This window comes from Protomyctophum bolini (genome assembly GCF_963924005.1).
Source record: "Protomyctophum bolini genome assembly, chromosome: 5".
In the NCBI taxonomy this organism is placed as follows: domain Eukaryota; kingdom Metazoa; phylum Chordata; class Actinopteri; order Myctophiformes; family Myctophidae; genus Protomyctophum; species Protomyctophum bolini.
The window spans coordinates 41041345-41066483 of record NC_137866.1 but is presented as its reverse complement, the minus strand read 5'-3'; the positions used below and the strand labels follow the sequence as shown (position 1 = coordinate 41066483).

General features: G+C 43.6%; 1 protein-coding gene across 3 annotated transcripts; it reads right to left on the bottom strand.

Moving 5' to 3' along the window:
• Positions 1–847: 847 nt before the first annotated feature.
• Positions 848–24929, bottom strand: LOC308315678 (uncharacterized protein). 3 transcript variants are annotated; one of them, XR_013964065.1, is made up of 13 exons: positions 24674–24929; positions 15742–15878; positions 14659–15022; positions 13692–13819; positions 13129–13453; positions 11010–11896; positions 10577–10868; positions 7998–9262; positions 7592–7756; positions 6912–7004; positions 5342–6389; positions 4442–4663; positions 3944–4349 (listed from the first exon to the last, which is right to left on the bottom strand). XR_013964065.1 is itself a non-coding variant. In XM_080763789.1 (12 exons), the coding sequence occupies exons 1-12, from the start codon at positions 24858–24860 to the stop codon at positions 2157–2159; spliced, it is 4113 nt and encodes a 1370-aa protein (XP_080619915.1). In that variant the 5' UTR covers positions 24861–24929; the 3' UTR covers positions 848–2156. The 3 variants fall into 3 exon arrangements, 1 of the variants encoding a protein (XP_080619915.1); XM_080763789.1 differs by lacking the exons at positions 3944–4349; positions 4442–4663 and adding an exon at positions 848–2300 and having other exon boundaries at positions 6264–6389; XR_013964064.1 differs by having other exon boundaries at positions 3944–4663.
• Positions 24930–25139: the final 210 nt, after the last annotated feature.

Sequence of the window (25139 nt, the reverse complement as noted above, 5' to 3'; positions counted from 1 at the left end):
GCTGCAGAGAATTGCCCAAAACCTGCTGGACGATAACCTTCTGGCAAAGCTCAGTGTTGGAGACGTAGTTTCCCAAGAGTCATATTGAAAAATATGCCGCCATATTGGAACCTAATGTTATCTCACTTAGTAGAAATACCTCCAGGACATATCTTATACCAAAATTAGGGGACATTCTAAGTTTTATAGACCCCGCAAATTGTTGTAGTCCAAAACGTATGTCCAAATTGCAAACTGGCGGCCATCTTGGAAAATGGAGGAATTTTGCGTGGCCCGAGGTTGATTATCGATTATGGTCATATAAAGGTCATCTGTACCAAATTTCATGCTTGTATCACCAACTGACCTATCACCTCTATTCCCGCCTAGCTGTCCAATTGCAAACTGGCGGCCATCTTGGAAAATGGAGGAATTTTGGTGGCCCGAGGTTGATTATCGATTATGGTCATATAAAGGTCATCTGTGCCAAATTTCATGCTTGTATCGCCAACTGTGGATTAACCATGAGCAGATGTACATTTATGTAATTTCTCAGCAGCCATTTTGAAAAATATACCGCCATATTGGAACCTAATGTTATTGTTTTATCTCACTTGGTAGAAATACCTCCAGGACATATCTTATACCAAAATTAGTGGAAATTCTAAGTTTTATAGGCCCCGCGAATTGGTGTAGTCCAAAACGTATAGGTCCAATTGCAAATTGGCGGCCATCTTGGAAAATGGAGGAATTTTGCGTGGCCCGAGGTTGATTATCGATTATGGTCATATAAAGGTCATCTGTACCAAATTTCATGCTTGTATCACAAACTGAACTATCACCTCTATTTCCCGCCTAGCTATATACCGGTAGTAGCTTTTCGTGCTGGGGCCCTTTACCGTTTGTCGCAAAAACATGAATTTTGGGGGTTAAATCCCCTCCGAATTACTTACACATGATCTAACGTGTGACTTGAAATTGTAATTGGCTGGCAATATTAGTGGGAGGGGCATATGTAAGACACTGCGGCAACCACACTTCTAGTTAATGCCTGTGTTCAAAGTTGGAACATATAGCAACCGCTGCTGAGCTCAACGTCTGGTCATCTGCGCCATTAGCTCAGCTGAAGCAATGCTAAACATGGACTTCTCAACGTTGTGGTAATGATTCAAAGTCTTTAATCAAAATAGCTTTCCGTGGAAAAGTGGCTATTATGGACATTTTTAGACCGAGATTGTTTTTCGTGCAAAACAATTAAATGCTTGCATCAAATGATTCTTGATTCAGAATCATGAAAAACCCCAAGTTTGACCAATCACATGCTACATTCAGAATTACAAATTGAAATGTTTGCCTGTTGCAAAAAGTTAAAGGAGCATTCAGTGATTTGGGTGATTTGGAAAACCCAGGGGTTAACTGGGGATAATGAGTTACTCCTTATGGTCAGCACACTCTATAGTAGGGAGGATTATCACAACAAAACAAAAAAATAAGTGATATTTGAATTAAGTGAAATCACTGAATATACCTTTATGGGTACCCCATTTTTCAGCAGCTGTCACAGATTCCCCTAGGCAGGGACACTGAATTTCAGTCTTTGTGAGATGTGTTACTAGATCGACACCTTTGCAAACACAAAGACTCAAATTGGTAAGGAATTTATTCTAAGATTTATTTTCTTAATTTCCTGACTAAAGGCAGAAGTGGCAACTCAAAAAAACACTTTTTATGGGCACAGCTACAAAAGAGAACTGACTCAAAGACCAGCTGTGTATTACAGTATGTGATGATTCCATGTGGACTGAATGAAGCATTGCCTGAATTGTAATGGTCCAGACTCCATACACTGATCTGTGACAGGAGATAATGCTTGATCAGTGTTTTGGCATAAGGTATAATTATGAAATTAAATTACGCCTATTACCCCTTTTGGGGCTTAGGAAGTCGACAAGAGTTCTCCAGGCATCTCGATCCTGAGCCAACACTTCCAGCTGTCCCCAAGTTTGGCCCATATTCTTTGCATCTGCCTCCAGGTCTCTGCGCCAGGTGTTTCGTGGCCGACCTCTCTTTCTTTTCCCTTGGGGGTTTCACTTGAGGGACTGCCTTGTGGTGTTTGAGGCTGGTTTACGGAGAGTATATGGCCAATCCATCTCCAACGCCTTTTGAGGATCTCTTCCTCAGCAGGTTTTTGGTTGGTGCGTTGCCACAGCTCTTTGTTGCTGATGGTTAGGCCAGCGGATCTGTGTTTCGTCGCAGACAGGTGTTGATGAATGAACTTGTGTAGTACTTTGTGTAAACTCTGTAGACACACTGCCCTCTGCCTGAATTGCAGAACCATTGCACTTATTGGATAAACAGCCTTTACTACAGATTATTATTATACCACAATGTAAATATTGTTAAAGAATGTCATTAAGCCATGAAATATATTGGTATGACAATTGGGTTAGTTCCATGTTTTCATACAACTGCCAAATGATTCTTACTTACTTTTACTTACGCCTATTACCCCTTCTGGGGTTTAGGCCGTCGGCAAGAGTTCGCCAAGCATCCCGGTCCTCAGCCAACACTTCCAGCTGACCCAGCTGACCCCAGCTGACCCCAAGCCAAATGATTCTGCTTTAGAATAAATAACCCACAATGTACTGTAGTGACAATTTATGTGAAGGGACCTTTCCTGCATTAAACTTTATTGTAAGATAAAGTTGAAAATGGCTGTTGTGCTTTTAGCGTAGGAGCTCATTATGTTTCTGTGTACTATGCGCAGACTTTCTATTTAACAGTATGTTTATCCCCTGCTGCTCTCACACCAGTACCCTAAATCAGTGGTTCTCAACCTCATGGGGGGTTCCAGGGTGTCCCAAGCTAAATGATTGATACAGAAAGAGGCTAAGTGATAAGGGTAAATGGTGCATTTTTTGCATAGTTTGTGTATAACATTCACCCATTCACACACACATTCATATGCTGATGGCGGAGGAAACCATGCAAGGCACCAACCTGCTCATCGGGAGCAATTAGGGGTTCAGTGAGTGTCTTGCTCAAGGACACAGTAACTCTGGGGGAGCTTGGGATCGAACTGGGAACCTTCCGGTTCCAAAGCAGCCACTCCACCTGGGCCACACTGCCACCCCATTTTAGGCTCCTCAAACAAATATTGCACAGGTCAGATATGACAAATAACTTACTTAGAATAACGATACCAATAATAAAAAATAAGTAATGTACTATAGCTAAAATACGCCAAACATTCAACAATAGCCAAATAGCCAATCTACAACCTCACAAAGTGTCACAATGCAATTATTTCCCTTAGATTGTCACTTAACTGTCATCTGTAGACCCACAGGTTGAGAACCACTGATCACCTGCACATAACTTATTAACAGAAAGTACGGTAGCTCATAACATGTCTGGTGGATCTCCCTTCTGGCTCCAAAACTATGGAATGCACTCCCCATTACAATCAGAACTGCAGCCTCACTCCCAATCTTCTGCCGTAGTCTGAAAACCCACCTTTTCAGACTCCTGCATGGCCCGTAGCACTTGCCCTAGCCCCTTAGATAGCATTTTATGTAGACTTATACAGACTTATAGCATGTTACGTAGACAGCACTAGAATTGCATTTTATGTATACTGTATGTATAGTTTCATTATATAGATATTCCACTGTTACGTTCTAATTTCTTAGCTTACCGGTATGCATGTTTCATGATAACTACTTTTTATGTAGGCCTATGGGATGTATTGCCATGCTTTTGTTCATGCTTAATGTAAGTCGCTCTGGATCAAGAACGTCTGCTAAATGCCTAAATTGTAAATTGAAATATTTGCCATAAGACGAAAGACTGCAACGGATACAGGTTGCTCCATGAACTGCAGCGCCCCGACATCCGTAACAGGAGTCTACGTTTCTATATCTATGAGGTCAAAGATGTAGACACATCCTGTTTAGTTGGTGATTACAATTAAATAGACAAATGTTACAATAAAATTGTAATAGTATAAGAATACAATATTTTACATTGGCAGTTGCTTAAACACCAAATACAACAATGAAAAATAGTTTCTCAATTGAAACGGATAAACAAAAACAAACAAAATAAAGAAACCTTGAACCTATAGCACTGTAACAGTGCAACAGTATCTGATGAACAAAATCATCATACTGTGTCGGATGGAAACCACACATCCAAAACTGTTACTTTTCAGTTTTCAAATTCAAAAACATAAAAAGTAGCAGAGCTACAATCTCAAAATGTGTTGCGCCGCGTTTCGAGCTTTCAGATTTCTTTGTGAACAAAATATGGAGATAAGGGGCTGTGTTTTGCGTGTCTTAAGTACCAGGTCTTATTACTTAACTTAAGACCTGGAGGCGTGATCAATGCCATTTGGCTATTCTGAGTGTCCAAAGAGCATTGACCACGCCTCCAGGTCAAGTTAAGTAATAAGACCTGGCACTGGCAAGACACGCAAAATACAGCACACTGTTTCTTAGTTCTTACCAACAGCAATCAGTAGTTTCCATGTGCTGGCGAACTCACAGAAACACACAAGTTAAAAACAAAGCATGTCCAATTGGCCATACTTTTTTTTAACAGGGGAGAGCAGTCTGGAAAGGTCCTTGTAAAGTTAAGGGTCTGTAACTCTGACAGTTAAAGGATGGAACCAAATGGACCCCGACTCTCTAGATCAGGTGTTTTTTGGACCAGGTACCCCTTTTGGGGTAGATATTTTTCCAGGTACCCCCTCATCCTCGCAACACGGATAACAATATATTTACAACCACAAGCAGTGTTTCCTGCAGGAAAAAGCTTTGGCATGGTGCTGGGCACAGGCCACAATTTTGATTAATTAATTAATTTGATTCATTAATTAATAAGGTTAATACATTAAGATTAATTTGTATTATTGCTCTTGTATTGCTATTGGAGACACTGGGGGACACTGGGGGACACTGGGCAGGCACTGTCGGAGGCACTGGGGAGGCATTGGGGAGGCACTCAGGGGGACACTGGGGAGGCACTCAGGGGGACACTGTCTAAATGTATACGTCTAAATGTATACGTTTAAATGTAGACGTCTAAATGTAGACGTCTAAATGTATACGTCTAAATGTGTACGTCTAAATGTAGACGTCTAAATGTGTACGTCTTCTCTTATGGGGGTCCCTGGCATATCTTTTCAAATGGGGGTCCACGGGCTAAGTAGTGTCAATTTGGGGGTCCTTGACATGAAAAAGATTGGGAACCACTGCTTTAAACACTTTAGCACTTTATGAACATGAACAAAATAGATGGGTCCCCCCTGGAACTCCCTCAGGTACCCCTGGGGGTCCCCGGACCCCACTTTGGGAACCACTGCTCTAGATCGAGTTACTGTACATTAACACTGTAGATTTTATATTGGACACGAATAATGCACTGGTTCTCAACCCTTTTGACCCCAGTCTGCACTGTAAAATCCTCAGTGTTATTTTAACTCTCACCTTACTGACACCTAAGTGTGCATTTGGTAGTAGTTCCTGAACCCGACATTGAGAACCAGTGGCCTAACCTAATGGATTAAATGCAAACTCTCTTGTGCATGTACGCCAAGGAAGAAACTCCCAACAAATGTGTGTGTTTTGTTTTTTACTATTTAGACCTCAATAGAGGCCAGAGATTGGGCCAAACTTCTGATGTAGATGACATCACATGTGAGATCAACATGGATTCTCATTATACTGTGGCTTGTTTATACCAGCAGTGGACAAGTCTCAAACACTTTCATTTTTAGGATATAAATCAAAGGAGTCGTTGAGTGACTCTTTGAGCATTATAGCTTGTTTTGCATATAGGGTATTTAAGGACAGATTGTGGGTTCAAGTTCAAGTACAATTTACAATGATACATTTCCTCAGGAGTTTGGTAATGTTGCTTTTGCAGTGGCAATCAAGTAGGGTAGCTTGTAATTAATAATCAGTCAGATTATGCAGGGTTCTTTTTCAGCACCACTGTCACAGATTTGGCAGAGATGTCTCTCTCTTGCTCTCTGTCTCTGAATGTGGGCTCTAGAGGGTGGCTGCACAGCATGTGTTATTGTGCCTAATGGTACAAAGCAATGTTTTGAGACTTTGTACTCGGCAGGACAGTCTGCCTCTATGGAGTTCCATGATGACCTCTTGCAGAGCTTCGAAAGTGTACTTGAGCTCTGGAGGGTAGCTCCGGTTCAGAGCATACAGAAGAGCAAGCAACATTGTCACCGCAAAAGGCACACTTCCCAACCCGTTCAACACTCTCACCCCGTCCAGAATGATGCCAACATCCACAGGGGCGTCGTATGGCGTCGCTGCACCTTTGTTTCGAATGACAAAGATTCCACACGCCGTGTCTGCCATGGCCGTTCGACTGCTTTCAACATCCACGTCCTGCATCAACACACAAAGACAGAATTTTCATTGATGTGCAATACATACATATTTCTTATAGCATGTGCCATTTTTACAGTATCCTGTAAAACAGCTATCATGATATTAAGTTGTTTTCACTGAGCCATGGTGAGCAGCTACTTGAACAACTAAGCCGGTTAGGGTCAACTTACCTGTAAATAAAGATCCACAAGTTCACGATGCGACACGCATTGTGCGTATTTTGTTATAGAATTCTTGATGTTTTGATGTCGATCAGGAAGAAGCAGGTGCAGGACGGCAATGCCGACTCAGGAATCATCTTAATTTCCATCACACCAGAGAGAGACTAGTGTCTCCCTCCAGAGCTTCCCCCAGAACCCCTTACACACATGTCAAACACATCTTTATACTGTCAGGAGTGTACACAGAGGTAACGAGATGCTAACTCCTTACACAGACTCTGCTGCAGGCGAGTAGGTATGTTTCAAATGTAAGTTCATGTGCTTGGGAACCTGGAGGAATAAAGGTGCGTTAACATACCGTGTACTCCCTCACCAACTTGTCTGGATCTTCTTTCATGTAGGCACACAGAGCTCTGAGCACACATTCTCTTCTGACATCAATGTTGACAGTCTGAGTGCACACACACACACACACACACACACACACACACACACACACACACACAGGTTCAAATGTTGGCTCTGAAGAGCATGTGCATATTTGCTAGTGATGCCATTGATGAAATTGTAAAAATATATTACAATTTAAAAAACAGTTCAAGCTGATTCTTTTGGAGTATGGAAAATACAATCTTTATACAGTATCTAAGTATACTAATTATATAGGGTATATAAGTGTATGCGTGTGTGTGTGTGTGTGTGTGTGTGTGTGTGTGTGTGTGTGTGTGACTGTGTGTGTGCATCTTTAGTCTGGGGGGTAAAACAACTGCTTAAATCAGGCTTTAAATAAAAAGCAGACACAGTAATGCTTCCGTAAGATTGCATTGGGAAAACATGGTGCTGGCCCAGACTTAAATTCTTATGTGCCGGCCTTAAGTTTATCTGTATCTCGGGTTCTGATAGGTTTACCTTTTGGAATCAATACTACGAAAAAGGTTTTAATGCACTTTTTTGGACGGGCTCGATACCGAAGTCAAATCAAAGTGATGTATTATTTTGTCCCTAATAATATATATTATAATAATAGGCTATCCATACCTTGCTCATAGGCACCATGATGCTGTTGATCATTCTCCCTTGAGCTCCACCTTTCTTGGCATACACTGTCATCAGGTTTGCAAGTGTCCAGCTCTGAGCGTCCAGCTCTGAGAAGAACTTTGACTGCAAGTCAATTGTTGTGATTCTTTTGAACTCTGCATTCAACTACACATAAATAAACAAAGATACACAAGGCTTATGTCACCGACATGTTTTGTCATTTCAAGACTTTAGTTTTAAATGCATGCGTGTTTATCTATAGCTTCTTGCAAAGAAATGCCACTGTATGCAAGAGCGCCAACAAAGGTCGCTGGCCTTCCGCATATAGTGCAGTCTGTAATTATTCACTGTACACTACATATTCCAAAAAGTGTAGAGGATGTTCATCACACATCCATTCACCTACCTCACGGACATGGAAGAGAGCCGGCCACCTCATTTGGAAATCGTCTATCGTGGGTGCCTCTCGAACTACCTCTTGCCTTCTGTGCGCAAAGGTCTTGTCCATCATCATCATCATGTTTTCATCATTGTTTCTTTTCTTTACTTCAGAGAGGAGGTCCACTCTGATCTTCTCTAGGGTCTGTGCCGTTTCTCCAGGTCGATAGTCGGGACAAAAAGACACTTCAGCTTTTTTGGGCCTCTTCACACCAAAAAAAGGACTGCATTTTTTGCCATCAGGTTTGCGTTTTTGGGCATTCACTTTAAGTTCTGGGCATCCAAGCTGCCTGAGCTTATTTCGGTAGTTAAGGAGTTTATTCTTCAAGCGTGTCTCCCATATTCCATATCCAGTGGCTGAAGCACTCTCTTTCAAACATGGATGTGTTGAAACAAGAGCCTTTGCTACATCCTCAATCTCATTATCAACGAGGTGCACTTTGTGCTGGATGATCTTTTTAACTAATTCAGCAAGAATTTCACTTTGAAGTCGAGAACTAGGAATCAACAAAGTTCTGTTTTGTTTGAAAGCAGCATCGGCCAAGTTCAGCTCCCTTCGAACCACATAAGAGAACTGGGGCACTTGGAAGACAGCGGGCCATCCATTGCACCAGGGCCGACAATATGGGCAGACGTGGGCAGACAATATGCCTGTAACACCAGACAAACGAGGGGCCACGGAGCCACCTGGCTGGGCAGGTGCAACTGAACTTACGGTACTACTGTAGATGACCCTGATGGTACTAAGGTCCTGGACATCTGATATCGAGAGCAAATTGGTGAATTCTTTCTCATTGTCAATGTGATGCTTAATTCGAAGCCTGATGTGTCCTTCTCCTTGTATTCCATAACGTTCCATTATTTCCCCTGCAAGTTTACTGACAGATTCTGGCCTCTCTGGGATGTTCCATCTAAAACTCCGGTCTGCAGATAGAACCATTCTGAGCCTCACTGGAGGAGCTGCTGAATTACAGAGGACCTTAATGGAACTTCTGTCCTGGACATCTGATATCGAGAGCAAGTCGGTGAATCTTTCCTCAATCTTAGGATCCATTAATTGAAGTGTGATGTCACCTTGTAGTCTATACTCAGTCTTGATATGATGTGCAAGTTCACTGACAGACTCTGGCGTCCCATCTGGAAGGACCAATTTGTAAATGGTGTGTTCTCCTAGAAGGATTGATAGAAAGATGCTGCGCCTCGGTCTCACTGGAGGAGCCATTTCACCACGCCCTGTGAATGAGGAAAAGAGAATGTGTTAACAAGGCTAGATCAGAACAGAGGAATGAAAAGGACAAAGAAAACATTAAAAAAAAAAATCTGAATGTACATTTAATGTACCCTGAATACCTTGATCTGTCTTTTTCAGGGTCTGTGCAGTTTTAGGCAAGTCAGATTTAAGAATTTTTAAATACTTTTAATGCCATTTTGAGTACATCCATATATACCAGTTTTGTCTAGTGCTGCCAAAAAGGATTTGCTAAAACTACAACGGGAGCAGCACGTATTGCTCTGTGCTGTACAAAAGGAGCAAACACCAATAGAACGTATGGCACTTTGGGATGACATTTGGTGGAGCGTGGACTCCGTGGAGGACCGACTTCATATATTTCACTAGGGTCCCGGCTGTGCTGTATCGCAGGCTGAAGTTTAACTCAGCTCTGATGAACACACCTACAACACCAGACATTCATCACAAGGTGTCTTTACGCTTCCCTCAAAAACTAATTCAATGCAACACACAGTAATGTTGTATAGAACAATGAAATAGCTGCATAGTCTTCCATCACAACAGTACTGGATTTGGTGATGCTCTGACAATAATCTACATGATCTGAATCAACTTTGTGTATGTTGACCTACTAAAAGAGTGACTTTGAGAGCTGTGGTTAACCACTCCCCCTTGAAAACATTTGAAAATGTAATGTTTTCAAGGGGGAGTGGTTAACCAGGCTAGTTTCAGCATACATTGTCAATCAATGAGGAGCATATTCACTAGATCAATTATTTTTGAGGGGCGCTAGCCCCTCCTATATCCATCTTTTGATGTCTGTCCACAAACTGTCCTACACAAACATTAAATTCCCATTGAAAATTAATGGAGAATTTTACATCATAGTGTCTGAGCAAATAGACAGTGTCTATTTTACGTCATGGCGATGTACTATGATAAAAGCGATGATATATGACGATGTATGATGATAAGAGCGCTCACACAGGTGTGATTTGTTAAATATGTATATGATATTTGATTAATCAATCTTATACTGTATGTTTAATTAGGTAATCAAATAAAAAGCCATACATAATTAAATTCTGTGTTAATTTAACTGAGAAGTTGCAGTTTGATCTGCTGGGGGAGAGAGCCTCCTCCAGCAGTCCGTTGTGCCAGCACCTACACCAAAGAACATTATTATTATTATTTTCAGCAAAGAAAGTTGGTGTAGATGCAAAAAAGGGGTCCTCAAGTTCACAAGTCTAGAGGATTAAACTGGCTAAGCACTACTTCTGAATATAAACACGGTAACACTCCTGCCCCAACTGTACCCGTTGTTGGAGCCCTGGCCCCTGGGACACTGATGAGGTGTGGGCTGTGCTGGATCTGCAGCTGGGTCTTCCCTCTCTGCGTCTTCTCCTGCAGCGGCGTAGGAGACTGGATGGACATGTGGGGCTGGATGGGCATGTGGGGCTGGATGGGCATGTGGGGCTGGATGGGCATGTGGGGCTGGATGGGCATGTGGGGCTGGATGGGCATGTGGGGCTGACTTTGAGGAGGCAATTGGCCCTGGGGGGTGGCAGAGGGAGGGGTGGCCCCCACCTGGACCGGGGCAGCAGCCTGCTGGGCTGGGGTCTTAGTCTGGGTGGCCCTCACCTGGACAGGGGCAGCAGCCTGCTGGGTGGGGGTCTTAGTCTGGGTGGCCCTCACCTGGACAGGGGCAGCAGCCTGCTGGGTGGGGGTCTTAGTCTGGGTGGCCCTCACCTGGACCGGGGCAGCAGCCTGCTGGGTGGGGGTCTTAGTGGGGGTGGCCCTCACCTGGACAGGGGCAGCAGCCTGCTGGGCTGGGGTCTTAGTGGGGGTGGCCCTCACCTGGACAGGGGCAGCAGCCTGCTGGGTGGGGGTCTTAGTGGGGGTGGCCCTCACCTGGACAGGGGCAGCAGCCTGCTGGGCGGGGGTCTTAGTCTGGGTGGCCCTCACCTGGACCGGGGCAGCAGCCTGCTGGGTGGGGGTCTTAGTGGGGGTGGCCCTCACCTGGACAGGGGCAGCAGCCTGCTGGGTGGGGGTCTTAGTGGGGGTGGCCCTCACCTGGACCGGGGCAGCAGCCTGCTGGGTGGGGGTCTTAGTGGGGGTGGCCCTCACCTGGACCGGGGCAGCAGCCTGCTGGGCGGGGGTCTTAGTCTGGGTGGCCCTCACCTGGACCGGGGCAGCAGCCTGCTGGGTGGGGGTCTTAGTGGGGGTGGCCCTCACCTGGACCGGGGCAGCAGCCTGCTGGGTGGGGGTCTTAGTGGGGGTGGCCCCCACCTGGACCGGGGCAGCAGCCTGCTGGGCTGGGGTCTTAGTGGGGGTGGCCCTCACCTGGACCGGGGCAGCAGCCTGCTGGGCTGGGGTCTTAGTGGGGGTGGCCCTCACCTGGACAGGGGCAGCAGCCTGCTGGGTGGGGGTCTTAGAGGGGGTGGCCCTCACCTGGACAGGGGCAGCAGCCTGCTGGGCTGGGGTCTTAGTGGGGGTGGCCCCCACCTGGACAGGGGCAGCAGCCTGCTGGGCGGGGGTCTTAGTGGGGGTGGCCCTCACCTGGACCGGGGCAGCAGCCTGCTGGGTGGGGGTCTTAGTGGGGGTGGCGGAGGGGGGCTGTCCGGCAGCCGTAGTAACTAATGGAGAGAGATCATTTGTATGTGAATAAGGGTGACGGCCATTGCTATCTGCTTAGCCCAGTCACAGTTAATGCCACATGATGTAGAAAGGTACACAGAAATATTTGGCCAATTCCACGGCTAATAACAAACAATTTCCCAAAAGCCCAAACCACACCATCTCATGGACAATGAACTGTAAAGCCCAAACCACACCATGTCATGGACAATGAACTGTAAGCCCAAACCACACCAAAGGGTCAAGACGGACGAGACGGTTTTATAGGCAATTCACACTGAGACGGACTGAATCCATTTCATTGGAACCGTTTCCGAATACGGTTGCCTGGTCCCCGATGGCCATGATTCACATTGCCCGAGATTCAACAGCTCACCGGGTACACTTGCATAACACACTTTAATCCTCCAGATGGCGGTGTGCTTGATGGCTGGGACGCCCGCACACTGACCACACTGACCACTCTGCGACATTGTCTCAAATAAATCCAGACACACATTGCATTGCCTCTTTGGCTCTTTGCCGTTATACTACTTCACTGTCAGCCTGCCTGCTATTCACTGTGTCAGTCAGTTCTGTGCTCCAGTGTCGTGTTTGATATTAGTTTGCTATGGATTCTACTTTAGCATTATTGTTATTTTGTTTTACTTTGGAAACTATGCCAAGCAAAGCCCAAGAGCCACGTGTAGTCCGCAGAATAAGATCAGCACGTACTGCGGTGCTGCGCGTATATGCAGATTCAACAGGAGACGAGCGGCGTTGAGAAATGCGCTGGTGTTACGCGTCGTGCAGTGTCTGTGTGTTTTTTTTGTTGACTCTTGGCTCGTCGACTAGAGATTATGTCACGTTCATAAAAAAAAAACAGTCCACTTCCTTCTTTAGGTACGCATGCATTCACATTGGAACGATTCGTATCTGAATACACTTCAACGGACCAGAGACCTGCCCCCCATGCGGTCCCGGGGACGGTTGGGCGATCCGCTCCCGGGAGCGGTACGCATCATTTACACTACCACAACATCGTCGAAGTGGTCCCGAGTGCGCACCCGGGACCATAGTGTGAATTGCCCCCTTAGAGTTCGTCCCAGCGGTGCGATATGTCCTGCTGCACGTCGACCGACATCGACCCATTGGTGTGGTTTGGGCTTAAGACATTGACCGTGTATTTATCTTTTGTACTTTGAATTGTTTAGACTACATTGACACACCTACAGCGTGTATATGGGTATACCTGTTTGCGCGGTGGGCGTGGCAGTGGGAGCAACAGGAGTGAACAGGAAACGATGGACTTGGCAGTTGGGCAACTGGGCTTGCATAAGCTGCTGTCCAGTGCAGGAGATCACATTCACCCCCTGTGGGATGAGCTGCAGCTGGCAAGTGGTCTGACCCTGATCCTGGATCTTCACGGTCAGATGCTGCTGGGGGCCCACACGCTGCTGGTGGCCCACACGCTGCTGGTGGCCCACACGCTGCTGGGGGCCCACACGCTGCTGGGGGCCCACACGCTGCTGGGGGCCCACACGCTGCTGGCCCACACGTGCCAGTCCTAGTGACTTCTGGGTCAGTGAGACCAGATAGACCAGAGAGGGGAGGGGAGAGGAGGAAAGAGGCAGTCGAAAGAGGACAGGTCAGCTCCGAATCTCTTCGTCTGTACGTCTCATCTAGTATAACAGATTGCTTGGCTGTTCATTTGTATTGTTGGCATATTACACATTTTTAGAGGTAGTTTCATTAAATGATTGAGTTATGTTGCTTAGTAACAATGAGACAGTGTGAGAGGACTGATGATCCAACCTGTGTATCTATCCACTGTGCAAATGTCAGATTGCCTGTGGAAGTAGGGCTCGCCACGGTGGTGGCACCAGATATTGATGTGGATATTTCCTGGTCATTGATGATCTGAGCCTGTTGTGCACCTTGACCTGGGTATGATGGGTAACACGATCATTATTATCTGTACAAAAATACCTAAGTTATTTGGAATAATGGGGTAAACCAAACAGATGGTTAGAGTTTGGGAGGATGTAACTAGTCTAACTAGTTCACTGCATATGGGTGTTTAACCCTTTAAAGTTCACACCAAGAAAGAAGCAGTGGAAAAATAATTCATTTGCATTTTTTATAATGAAAATGTGTTATCATTATAATATATGCTGAAATATTTCGATAATGTTATTGTATTATATTATACAATTGGATGACAGCTATAATGGCAGTTGTACCAATAGTGTTGGTACAACTGGCCATTATAGCTATTGCTGTCATCATAGTTAAAGCCTCGGAAACCCAGACGCTTTTATTTCCAGGGAGGAAAAAAAAGTCCGGGACCGAGTCCACTTCAATTCGGCATAGAGTAGCGCAAACGTCGATCACACTGATTTCTGATCGTCTGCACCTTAAATTGACACATGTATACACACACACACACACACACTCCTCTCTCTCTCTGTCGCTAATTAATTAATCTCATGTCGCGCAGCTGCGTCTAGATTCTCCCGGCGGATCCTGCCAGGGGGGTGGGTGAATACAGGAGCTGCCTATGCCATAGAAAGCATAGGTGGACTCCAGGCTATCATAGTTATAACTGTTGTGCTTGTATCGCTGTCTTTCCCCCTCTCTCTCTTTTACACAAGACTAAGTAAATGTCAGATAAATGTGGATCGACCCATCGTGTGTCATTTATCTGATGAAGGACGACGGACCAAACCATAATCATAGTTTACTTTTTTAGATTAGAACTAAGAAAGATGATTATGTTTACCTGCGAGACTGTCCCCATTCGCCTTGCTATCTAGTGATGTCACAGCAGGCTCCTCTGGGCTCTGAAGAAGCTTCTCCGGATCCTCTCTAATCTCTGGAGGGTCTGGTTCCTTCTGGACAGACTCTGGTTCCTTCTGGACAGACTCTGGTTCCTTCTGGACAGACTCTGGTTCCTTCTGGACAGACTCTGGTGCATTGTGGACAGGTTGTGGTTCTTCCTTGACAGGTTCTGGTGCATTGTGGACAGGTTGTGGTTCTTCCTTGACAGGTTCTGGTGCATTGTGGACAGGTTGTGGTTCTTCCTTGACAGGTTCTGGTGCATTGTGGACAGGTTGTGGTTCTTCCTTGACAGTTTCTGGTTCCTCCTGGACATAGGCATGTCACAATCATTACAGAAACATCATCAATAATTTGAGATAATCGCTATAATTTTTCAGGATTGCCCGAATCTTTTTCATTCATCTGCCTGAATTCATCCGTTGAAGAATAGAGAAAATATCTGATCTACACGCTCACATCGTGTGTAGATCCCATTAGTCAGAGCGTGGTGGTCACAAGAATGTTTTGTACTGTATATGTTCCAATGTTAAATGCCAAAAACGCAATTACCCTCCATTGACAGCCCATTGATCCAAATCGAATTTCCAATCTACTTGTATTAAACTATGTTAAACTCACCACTTGTCAAAGTCACCGAACTGCCCTCCGTACACTTGTTTCGAATTGGCACATAATGCAGGAGGCAGCAGCACGATCCGTTAATAAAAACGAGTGCTTCCAAACTCCAACACTTAGAAAAAATATCACAGCATGGAATTTCTTAGCAGAAAGTAGCTCATAACATGTCTACAGTGGATTTGTATTAAACAAACGCTTTGCAGAATGCAGATTGAAAAAGGATTCAAGGATGCCATTCAGCTGCACGGTTGGCGAGTTTAACGTGGTTTAATACAAGCAGATCAGAAATTCGATTTCGATCAATGGGTTGTCAATGGAGGGTATTGAAACTCTAGATTCATCCCATTATAAAATGCAAATTGTGAGTACTAGAACATCATGATTGAACTGTCAAGGCCAAGGATACCTGGACAGGCAGCGGTTCCTCCTGGACCACCCGACTTGGACTCCTCTCCTCCGGTTCAGGTTTCACATCATGGACCAAACTGGGGTTCCTCACTTGCTGTTCAGAGAAAACGTCCTTTATTTTAGGAAGTATGAAATCTAGGTAGAGAGAGGAGGTAAAGTCATCGTCATTAGATAGAGAGCAACACAAAAACTAGCTCTGGTGGTCTAAAAGAGCTCTCTAAGGTCTCTCTAACGCTGAGCCAGGCGCGGTGCTATTCTCAGACGGAAACTTCCACTAGTAAGCGCTCGTCGGAAGTCACTCCACAGTCCAGCGTGAGCGTACCACCCGTTTCGAATTTGCACATAATCCAGGAGGCATTTTTATCCGAGCACTGTGACTCCTGCTACCTTTCTCAAATGGGGTGCATTCGGAAACTCAGTTGCACACCGGGAGCGCACTCGCCTATTAGTTTGTATTGGCAGTGCGGTCAGCATGCCGATATCAAACATACCCAGTGTTTCAGAGTGCAACACTACTCCTGACCGATAGGGGCACGTAGTTGAAAGCCTATGGCAAAAAAACTGCTCCGATAAAAATGCCTTTTATTAAACAAAGCGGAATGCAGCAGTGCTAATCGTTGTACCAGCACATTTCTAACACCCGTGGCCCACATGGTGAGTACTTTATATTGGAAATCTGAATGTTTATGTAAACGTTTTCACTGTAAATGTAACGATCGCGTAAAACAGGCGGAAGTTAAGCCATGACACTTGTTAATTACGAGCGTCATGTGAAACATGGCTAGGGCTGTCAATATCCAGTGTTACAAATTGTGGCTACCCGTCCACATGCGCAGACAGCGTAGTACTGCTTCCGAAAGATTTAATTGGGAAAACATGGTACAGGCTGACTTCATAAGCGGTTGTTTCACCCCACTCTAAAAAAAGTACATTAGTTTAGTTTATTTCGATCATCATAAACAGTATGACATAAATCATTACATTTGACATTATATCCAACATTTCTATTTTTGGATGATCGAAAAGGCATAAGCTGAAGCTCAAAGTTTATTAATACCTATCCTTCGGTTTACTTTCAACATATAAACCATTAAACCATAAAAAAGACCATAAAAAGACCATAGGAAAGGCGCTGACGAGCAAGAAATGGAGTAGGTTGTGTGTTTGACGAGCTCCGCCAAAATCTATTAAAAAAGTTATTTCTGAACACAACTCAACCTTAAAAAATATCGTAAAGTATCGCCAAACCTGTTATCTTCAAGATACATTAGTTGTATCCCGGCCTGCCTGCTTTATGGAATATAATCTACGGAAGTTTAGTTTCGCCACGGCCACCAAATCAACACCCGCACCGAAGCCTGCAGCCGCGGTCTCGAGTGCCTCTACTACCCAGGAGGAAAGCCACTCCTCCCGGACTCCTGACGCAATGTCCGACCCAGCAGACATGAAAGCTGAAATTCTCTCTTCACTGAAAAATGACATCGCCGCCTTGATCAGGTCTGAATTAACTGCTGTGATGGCTAAGGAATTTGACAGTGTCAGGTCCGAGTTAAACTCACTTAAGACAGAAGTGGCAAAGAATACAGCAACAATATGCTCTGATGTGGAGAAGATGAAAACTACTGTGGCGGATATGGAAAGAGGCCTGTCGGCGTGCTCGGACGATATGACTGTGGCGCAGACGAAAATAAGTAAACTAGAGTCAGAAGTGGCAAGTTTACAGGAGAAATCATTGGATTTAGAGGGAAGAATGAGACGAGACAACTTAAGAATTGCAAACGTAGCTGAAACGGCAGGTTCAAGCTCACCAACAGCAGTTTCCAAGCTATTAAAAGAGGTTTTGGGATTGGACCGGGACATTGTGATTGACAGGTCGCACAGAGGTTTGCAAACAAGAGGAGTGGGGGGTAACCCTCGCGTTATCGTGGCAAAATTGCACTACCATCAAGACCGTGTTGATGTCATGAGACGTGCCAGAGAAGCAGGCCCCCTCCACTACAACGGAAGCAACATTTACATAAACGAAGATTTCCCCCAGGCTGTGGCCAAGGCTAGGCTGAAGTATAGAGAAGTGAAACGTTTCATCCGTGACCGTGGGATCAAGGAGTATGGTCTCATCTACCCATCGCGCTTCTTCATAAAGCATAATGGAACTGAGAGGCAGTTTCAGAATGCCGACGAAGCCATGACATACGCGAAGCACATCTTTCGGCAAGCGGCACCATCATCGCAAGTCAGCAAAGACGCCCCTGCGCCTTCCGTTCCATAATGACAGTGACAGACGCACTGATGCCGTGACTCTTGATTGTCTAGACTGTAACACAAATGACTCGAACCCTCTCACTCAGAAATGACTCCTGCCTGCCTGGTAATCTCCCTCGGGTGAGTAAATAATGTGCATTGTCAGTTCTGCACACATCGTTCTAAATATGGCCCATGATCCCATCTAATTCTATTTTGATTGGCAACACAAAGAAGCTGATATAATGGACAACTTTATTTTATTTTATTATGTATGCCGAGTTTGCCAACTATTTTTCACGTCCACATTTATACTTCTGCTGTTGGCTGACTAATCTAGAACTATATTTATGACTACTGTTGCTCTTTTCTTTTCATAATTGTGTATTTGAACTTCATATCATGATAAATACTACCAGTGCAGTGCATTTTATTTTATTTTTTTCCCTTTACAATTAACAATTCTTTCTGTGTGTGAGAGGCTGTGTCGTTGCCCCTTGCGTTTGTTCTCATTGTATTATTTTATTAGTTAGACCTGCTTGGCTTCTACGGACACTGTTTATGCTTACAGACACTGTCTGCTGCCTAATGTTCGTGTCCACTCTTTTCTGTTCCTTGTGAGCCGTGTATTGTATATATCATTTTTTTTTCTATCGCTGTGTTGTAGCTTATATGACAGGATGGTTATATTTCAGTTATCTAACATGCTGTTTGTTGAACAGCACAACAAACTCGGATATATTCCCTATTTTTTGTTATTATTATTATTATTATCATTATTTTTCAGAAGGAAATTTGGTTTAAGGTTGGTGCGTGCGTGCGTGCGTGCGTACGTGCGTGCGTGCGTGAGAGTTTGATGTTTCACACTCTAGTGGAGACCCTGGTCAAGTCACAAGTTTGTGTGGGTGTGTGTGTGTGTGTGTGTGTGTGTGTGTGTGTGTGTGTGTGTGTGTGTGTGTGTGTGTGTGTGCACATTTACTTTTAGATCATCAAAACCTCCCACATACTGTATGCTTTATGTTCGGTATACACACTTATACAGTATATATATTCAATCAAAGATTTGTTATTGATACGAGTATGGGTGTCTTTAAGCTAACCGAATGTTTCACATCTATACTCTTTCTGTTCTTTAAAAGAAAATCAATAATAGGGATATATTTGGCGTTGAATATTTGAGTTAGGCTATGTATAATGTGTAATAATGTGTTCATTATTATATTTTTATTTCCAATTTGGATTTTGGCGGAGCCCCGTCTGTTAGGTTCAGGGCTCTTCGTTAACTACACTCTTAAAGTGTGGTTTCTCCGTTTTTGCTTTGCGGTTTCCCAGCGTTTTGAGCACTCACTATGTGCTTTTCCTTCTCTAGCTTAGAGGAGGAACGTGCGATCTCTTTCGGGTTAGTTGATCAGCACAGGGGTTTAGGTTCCTTCCTTTTTCTTTTTTTCCCCCTTCCCCATTTGTTTTTTGTTAAATATGGTTTTCATTATTATAATGTGTGCCTTTTCACTTTTGAACGATTATGCTTGAGGGTTACGTCGTATCTGGACCTGCTGGACCTGTTGTACCTGATATTTTCTTTCAATATTTTCACTAATTTATCATGATGTGTCCCAATGTCGGTAACTTAGGCTCAATTCGATTTATTAGTTGGAATATTAAGGGGATCCACCATCCAATTAAACGTACTCGTGTATTTACGCATTTGAAATCTATGGGTGCAGAAATCATGTTTTTACAAGAGACCCATCTCCGTACAAGTGATGCATCTAAACTTGAAAGAGGTTGGATCGGACAGATTTTTTGTTCTAAATTTGATGATAGATCTAGAGGTGCAGCCATACTGATTAAGAAGGGGGTCCCTTTTGTCCCCACTTCAGTGATTTCTGACAACAATGGCAGATACGTAATAGTTTCTGGAAGTCTTTTTGGCTCACAGGTGGTGTTGGCTAATGTTTACGGACCTAATTGGGACAATCCACAGTTTTTCTCTCGTTTTATAGCAAAGCTACCAGATCTCCACACACATTATCTGATCCAAGCTGGGGACTGGAACCTTGTTCAACATCCAGACTTAGATAGATCCAGACCTAGGCCCGGCAGTACAATTTCCAAATCCGGTAAGGTTGTTTTATCATTTATGGACTCCTATAAACTTTCAGATCCTTGGAGGAGGGCTAATCCAACAGCTAAACAATACTCATTTTTTTCCCCCGTTCACCACTCGTTCAGCAGAATCGACTTCTTTCTCCTCGATAGTGGCTCTCTCCCATTTGTTACAAATTGCCAATATCACAGTATAGTAATATCTGATCATAGCCCAGTCCAACTGGATATGTGTTTCCCCAACAGTGTAGCGCCTCAGCGAACCTGGCGTCTGAACCCTCTATTACTAACCAGTGATAAATTCATAAAATTAATGAATGGCCATATTGATACTTATCTAACTACTAATTCTACCCCAGGAATGTCTTCTACTGTTATTTGGGAATCCCTTAAAGCCTACCTAAGAGGACAAATTATTTCTTATTCAGCTTTTGATAAGAAGATACGTACCCAACGTATTACAGAACTGTCCACTCTAATAGCTGAATTAGACAAAAAATACTCTGTTGACCCTGATCCTGAATTATATAAAGAACGTCTACTGCTGCAAGTGGAATTTGATAACTTATCGATAAAACATACTGAACAGCTTCTATTTAAATCTAGGCAAATGTTTTACGAGCATGGTGATAAATCGGGTAAACTCCTAGCCCACCAAATTAAGCAGGCAGCGGCGGGCAGAGCTATTCCAGAGATACGTGTAGCACCGGGTGAGACCTCCACAAATCCTAAAATCATTAATGATCAGTTCAGACAGTTTTATAGTAATCTTTATACATCAGAGTCCAATGTTGATACTTCAGAAATTAATGCTTTTCTTGACGAAATTAACATTCCAGTAATTGGCCCAGCAGCCCAGGCTAGTACTGGGGCTGCCATATCATTGGAGGAAATCGCTCAAGCTATTACTTCTATGCACAGCGGCAAGGCAGCGGGGCCTGATGGTTTTCCTATAGAATTTTACAAAGCCTTCTCCGCAAAATTGACCCCCATCCTAGGTTCAGTATACAAAGAAGCATTTATAGCCAAGAAGTTGCCGGAGACAATGACACAAGCAACTATTGCAGTTTTACTTAAAAAGGGTAGAGATCCTCTAGACTGTGGTGCATATCGGCCTATAAGTATTCTTTGTTGTGATTATAAAATCCTCACCAAGATCCTCTCCCATCGGCTCGATGCAGTAATTCCCAAGGTTATCGCACCATGTCAAACGGGTTTTGTGCCTGGTAGACAGTCTTTTTATAATATGCGTCGACTGTTCAACATACTCTACTCCTCTCAGTCGACCCAGTGGCCGGAGGCGGTACTGTCGCTCGATGCGGAGAAGGCTTTTGACCGAATTGAGTGGAGGTACCTACTAACGGTCTTAGAGAGGTTTGGATTTGGCCCATCATTTATCAAGTGGATCACACTTCTTTATACAGCTCCTAAAGCTGCAGTACTGACAAATTCTATATGCTCAGATTACTTTCAGCTCCAGCGTTCGGTCCGCCAAGGTTGTAGTCTTTCACCATATTTATTCGATATCGCTATTGAACCCTTAGCTATAGCTCTTAGAGAAAATGACAGAATAGCTGGCATTGAGAGGGGGGGCTCCGTACACAAGGCCTCGCTTTACGCGGACGACCTGCTCATATATATTTCAAATCCACTCGAATCCATCCCTCCGCTCATAGACATACTCAATCACTTTGGCAGGCTTTCAGGCTATAAATTGAATTTTTCTAAAAGTCTTTTTTTCCCAATTAACCACCTGGCCTTAGATCTTGACTATACCAACCTCCCATTCAAGCTGGAACTTCATTCCTTTACCTACTTGGGAATCTCCGTTACTCGTTCCTATAAGGATCTGTATGAACACAACTTTAAAAAGCTTCTAGACCGCACAAAATTGGATCTCGTGAGATGGGCTTCGTTGCCCGTTTCGTTAGCAGGCAGAGTTAACACAATTAAAATGACTGTCTTGCCCCGTTTTTTGTATCTATTCCAAATGATTCCTTTGTTCTTAACTAAAACCTTCTTCCGGGACCTTAATAGTTGTATTTCTACTTTTATTTGGAATAAAGCCCGTCCGCGTGCCAAAAAAGCTCTTTTGGAATTACCAAGACCATCAGGAGGCCTGGGATTGCCTAATTTTATGTTTTATTACTGGTCGGCAAATATTAAAAAGGTGAGTTATTGGGTTGCGGTCCATGAATACAAACATGGTCCAATTTGGGCCAGTATGGAAACTCTAACTGATCCCGGGATCTCTCTAGTGGCCATGTTGTGCTCCTCACTGCCAAATGGTAATTCCATACGCTCTAGCAATCCAGTAATAAATAGCTCTCTCAGAATCTGGCGCCAATTCAGAAAACACTTTGATTTTAATAATACGTGTGGCCATATGCCCGTGACCAACAATCATCTTTTTCCTCCCTCGCGAGAGGACTCAGCTTTTAAAACATGGCACGTCAATGGCTTGATTTTCTTTAGCGACTTATTCATAGATGGCACATTTGCATCCTTTAAAAACCTCCAAGATGACCATGAGCTACCAAATTCTCACTTTTTCAGATACCTCCAAGTTCGAAGTTTTGCTAAGGAACACTTTCCATTTCCAGCTATGCCAGATAAGAGTATAGTAGACACCATACTAGACTGGGACCCATACACCAAAGGTAGCATATCTAATATATATAAGGCTTTACAGGAGATTGGCCCTCCTCTCTTGGATAAAACAAAATCAGCCTGGGAACAGGACCTGAATTTAGAGCTGGAGGAAGAGTTGTGGGAACTCTCTTTGAGGCGTATTCATACAACCTCTTTATGTCTTAGACATTGCCTAATTCAATTCAAAATAGTACATCGTTTGCATTTCTCGAGAGAAAAACTATCTAAAATTTATCCTGACATTGACTCTACTTGTATAAGATGTCACCTGGAGCCAGCCTCTGTTGGACATATGTTCTGGGGATGCACTTCCTTGAACCCATTTTGGAATAGTATTTTTGATGCTTTCTCAACCATCTGTCATATGCCAATTGCGCCCAACCCGATAACTGCTATATTTGGAGTTCCCAACGACGATGCACCAATTACTTCTTCCCAAGCCAATTTCATAGCTTTTGCTTCACTCATAGCGAGGAGACTTATTCTCCGCAATTGGAAATCTGATAAACCTCCAACATTTACAAGTTGGGTCAAGGATGTTCTATCCTTTATTCCATTGGAGAAGCTCAGATACAACAGGTTCAAATCTCGCCAGAAATTTGTAAAGGCTTGGTCCCCTTTCCTTGAATTCACCCTTTCACTGTCCTCCGACTCACTGTCCTTTGATGATGTGTCCTAAGTGTTTCTCCTACATGTAATTTGGTTCACTGTGTAGCCCCTTAATCTAGTAAAAGGCAAAACAATTATTTTATTGTATTTACTTAATTTATTATTTATATCCTTTAATACCTGTTTATTTTATTATGATGTTTTTTTTTTGTTTTTTTTTGTGTGTGTTGTTGTTGTCTTGCTTTGTGATGGAACCGGGGAGGGTGGGGTACATGTGGGGTTGTTTGTCTACAAAAATTGAAAATCTTATAAATAAAGTTATAAAAAAAAAAAAAGACCATAGTGAAGATCCCACCCACAACATTTTCCATTTATACATTCTTACATTGTTATAAACAACAGTCTAACACTCACCATTTTTCAGCATTCAAGAATCTATTTGTATACATCTTAGTACAGTACCGTTTCTTAAATTGAATTAAATTCTTGCACTGCTGGACATTCTTTGGTAAACCATTCCATAGCTTTACTCCACTACAGATATGCACACATGCTCTTTAGAGTGGTGCGAGAACCAAGATGTTTGAAATGTAGTACGCTTCTTAATTCATATACCTTTCCCTGAACAATTCCTCGACATGTCCAGGTAATAATGTATTCCTTGCCTTGTAGATAATCTGTTTTAAAGTTACACTATATCTAGCTCTGGCCCATAGCAGTTTGATTGATTGATTGAAGTATTTATGATTTATGATTGAAGTACATTTCAAGCACAACTCATACAAAAAACTGTTAACTGTGAGTGGACGACCAATAAAGCACTATACCTGTTTACAAGAGGGTCCACCTTGTTCAATCAAAAGCAGTAAGGCTATGGACCAGAGCTTCACCATTATCCAAAACGTGACCTTATGAAAAGTGTGTTGGTATAATCATGATATCCTACCTTGTGAACAATTGCTCTTTTTTTTTTTAACGGCTCTAACGGCATTATGGCTATGGACCAGAGCTAGTGTTTCCCTAGCCCCCCGAGCCAGAACCCAATATGGTACGTAAAGTTTCTGACATTTGGATAACTTTACAAGATAGAATGAGCTGACCCAGGGGGTCCCGAGAGGGGCTAGTGTTTCCCTAGACCTAGAATGCCTGTGATCATTTAATTATACTTCGTAAATTTCCATGTATCATAGGCATAATACGTCTCACTGAAATCCTGTTGTATAACGTGTTCAGTGATGTATAATTTAAAATGTGTTTTGCTTTATTTATGTAGGACTGAGGATTATGACGGTCATGTTTTAGGGCTATGGATGTATACTAACCTGCTCTGTGTTTATTAGGTTCTGGATTCAAAACCACATCCAGGATTCTTCTGCGTTGCTGCTCAATGTTCTGTTTGGAATCCTCGTAGATTTCTGTTACAATTCTCTCAACTGCGCCAAATATGTCTTCAGCAGCCGCCGAGAGTCGCTCGTTTATCAACGACCTCACCGTTAGTAGTGAAGTCATATTAGCACAGTTAATACGGTGTTCAAAATGTGGAACAACAAAGTCAAACTAACGTTTAGCTGTCCGTACGCGTGTCGATCGTGTGTACATGTGAGCTGTTGTTTGTTATGATGGGTTTTTGTGTATGGCGGGGAAAACAATGTACAACTTCCGGGTCGATTACTCTGGTGTCAAATGAGTCAAAGCTGTTGTGATCAAAATTAGTGTTTAACTCCACCTGCTGGCGAAAGTCTGGCAAGACCAAGAGTAAACTATGCGTTCAAAGTAGTTTCACCAGTG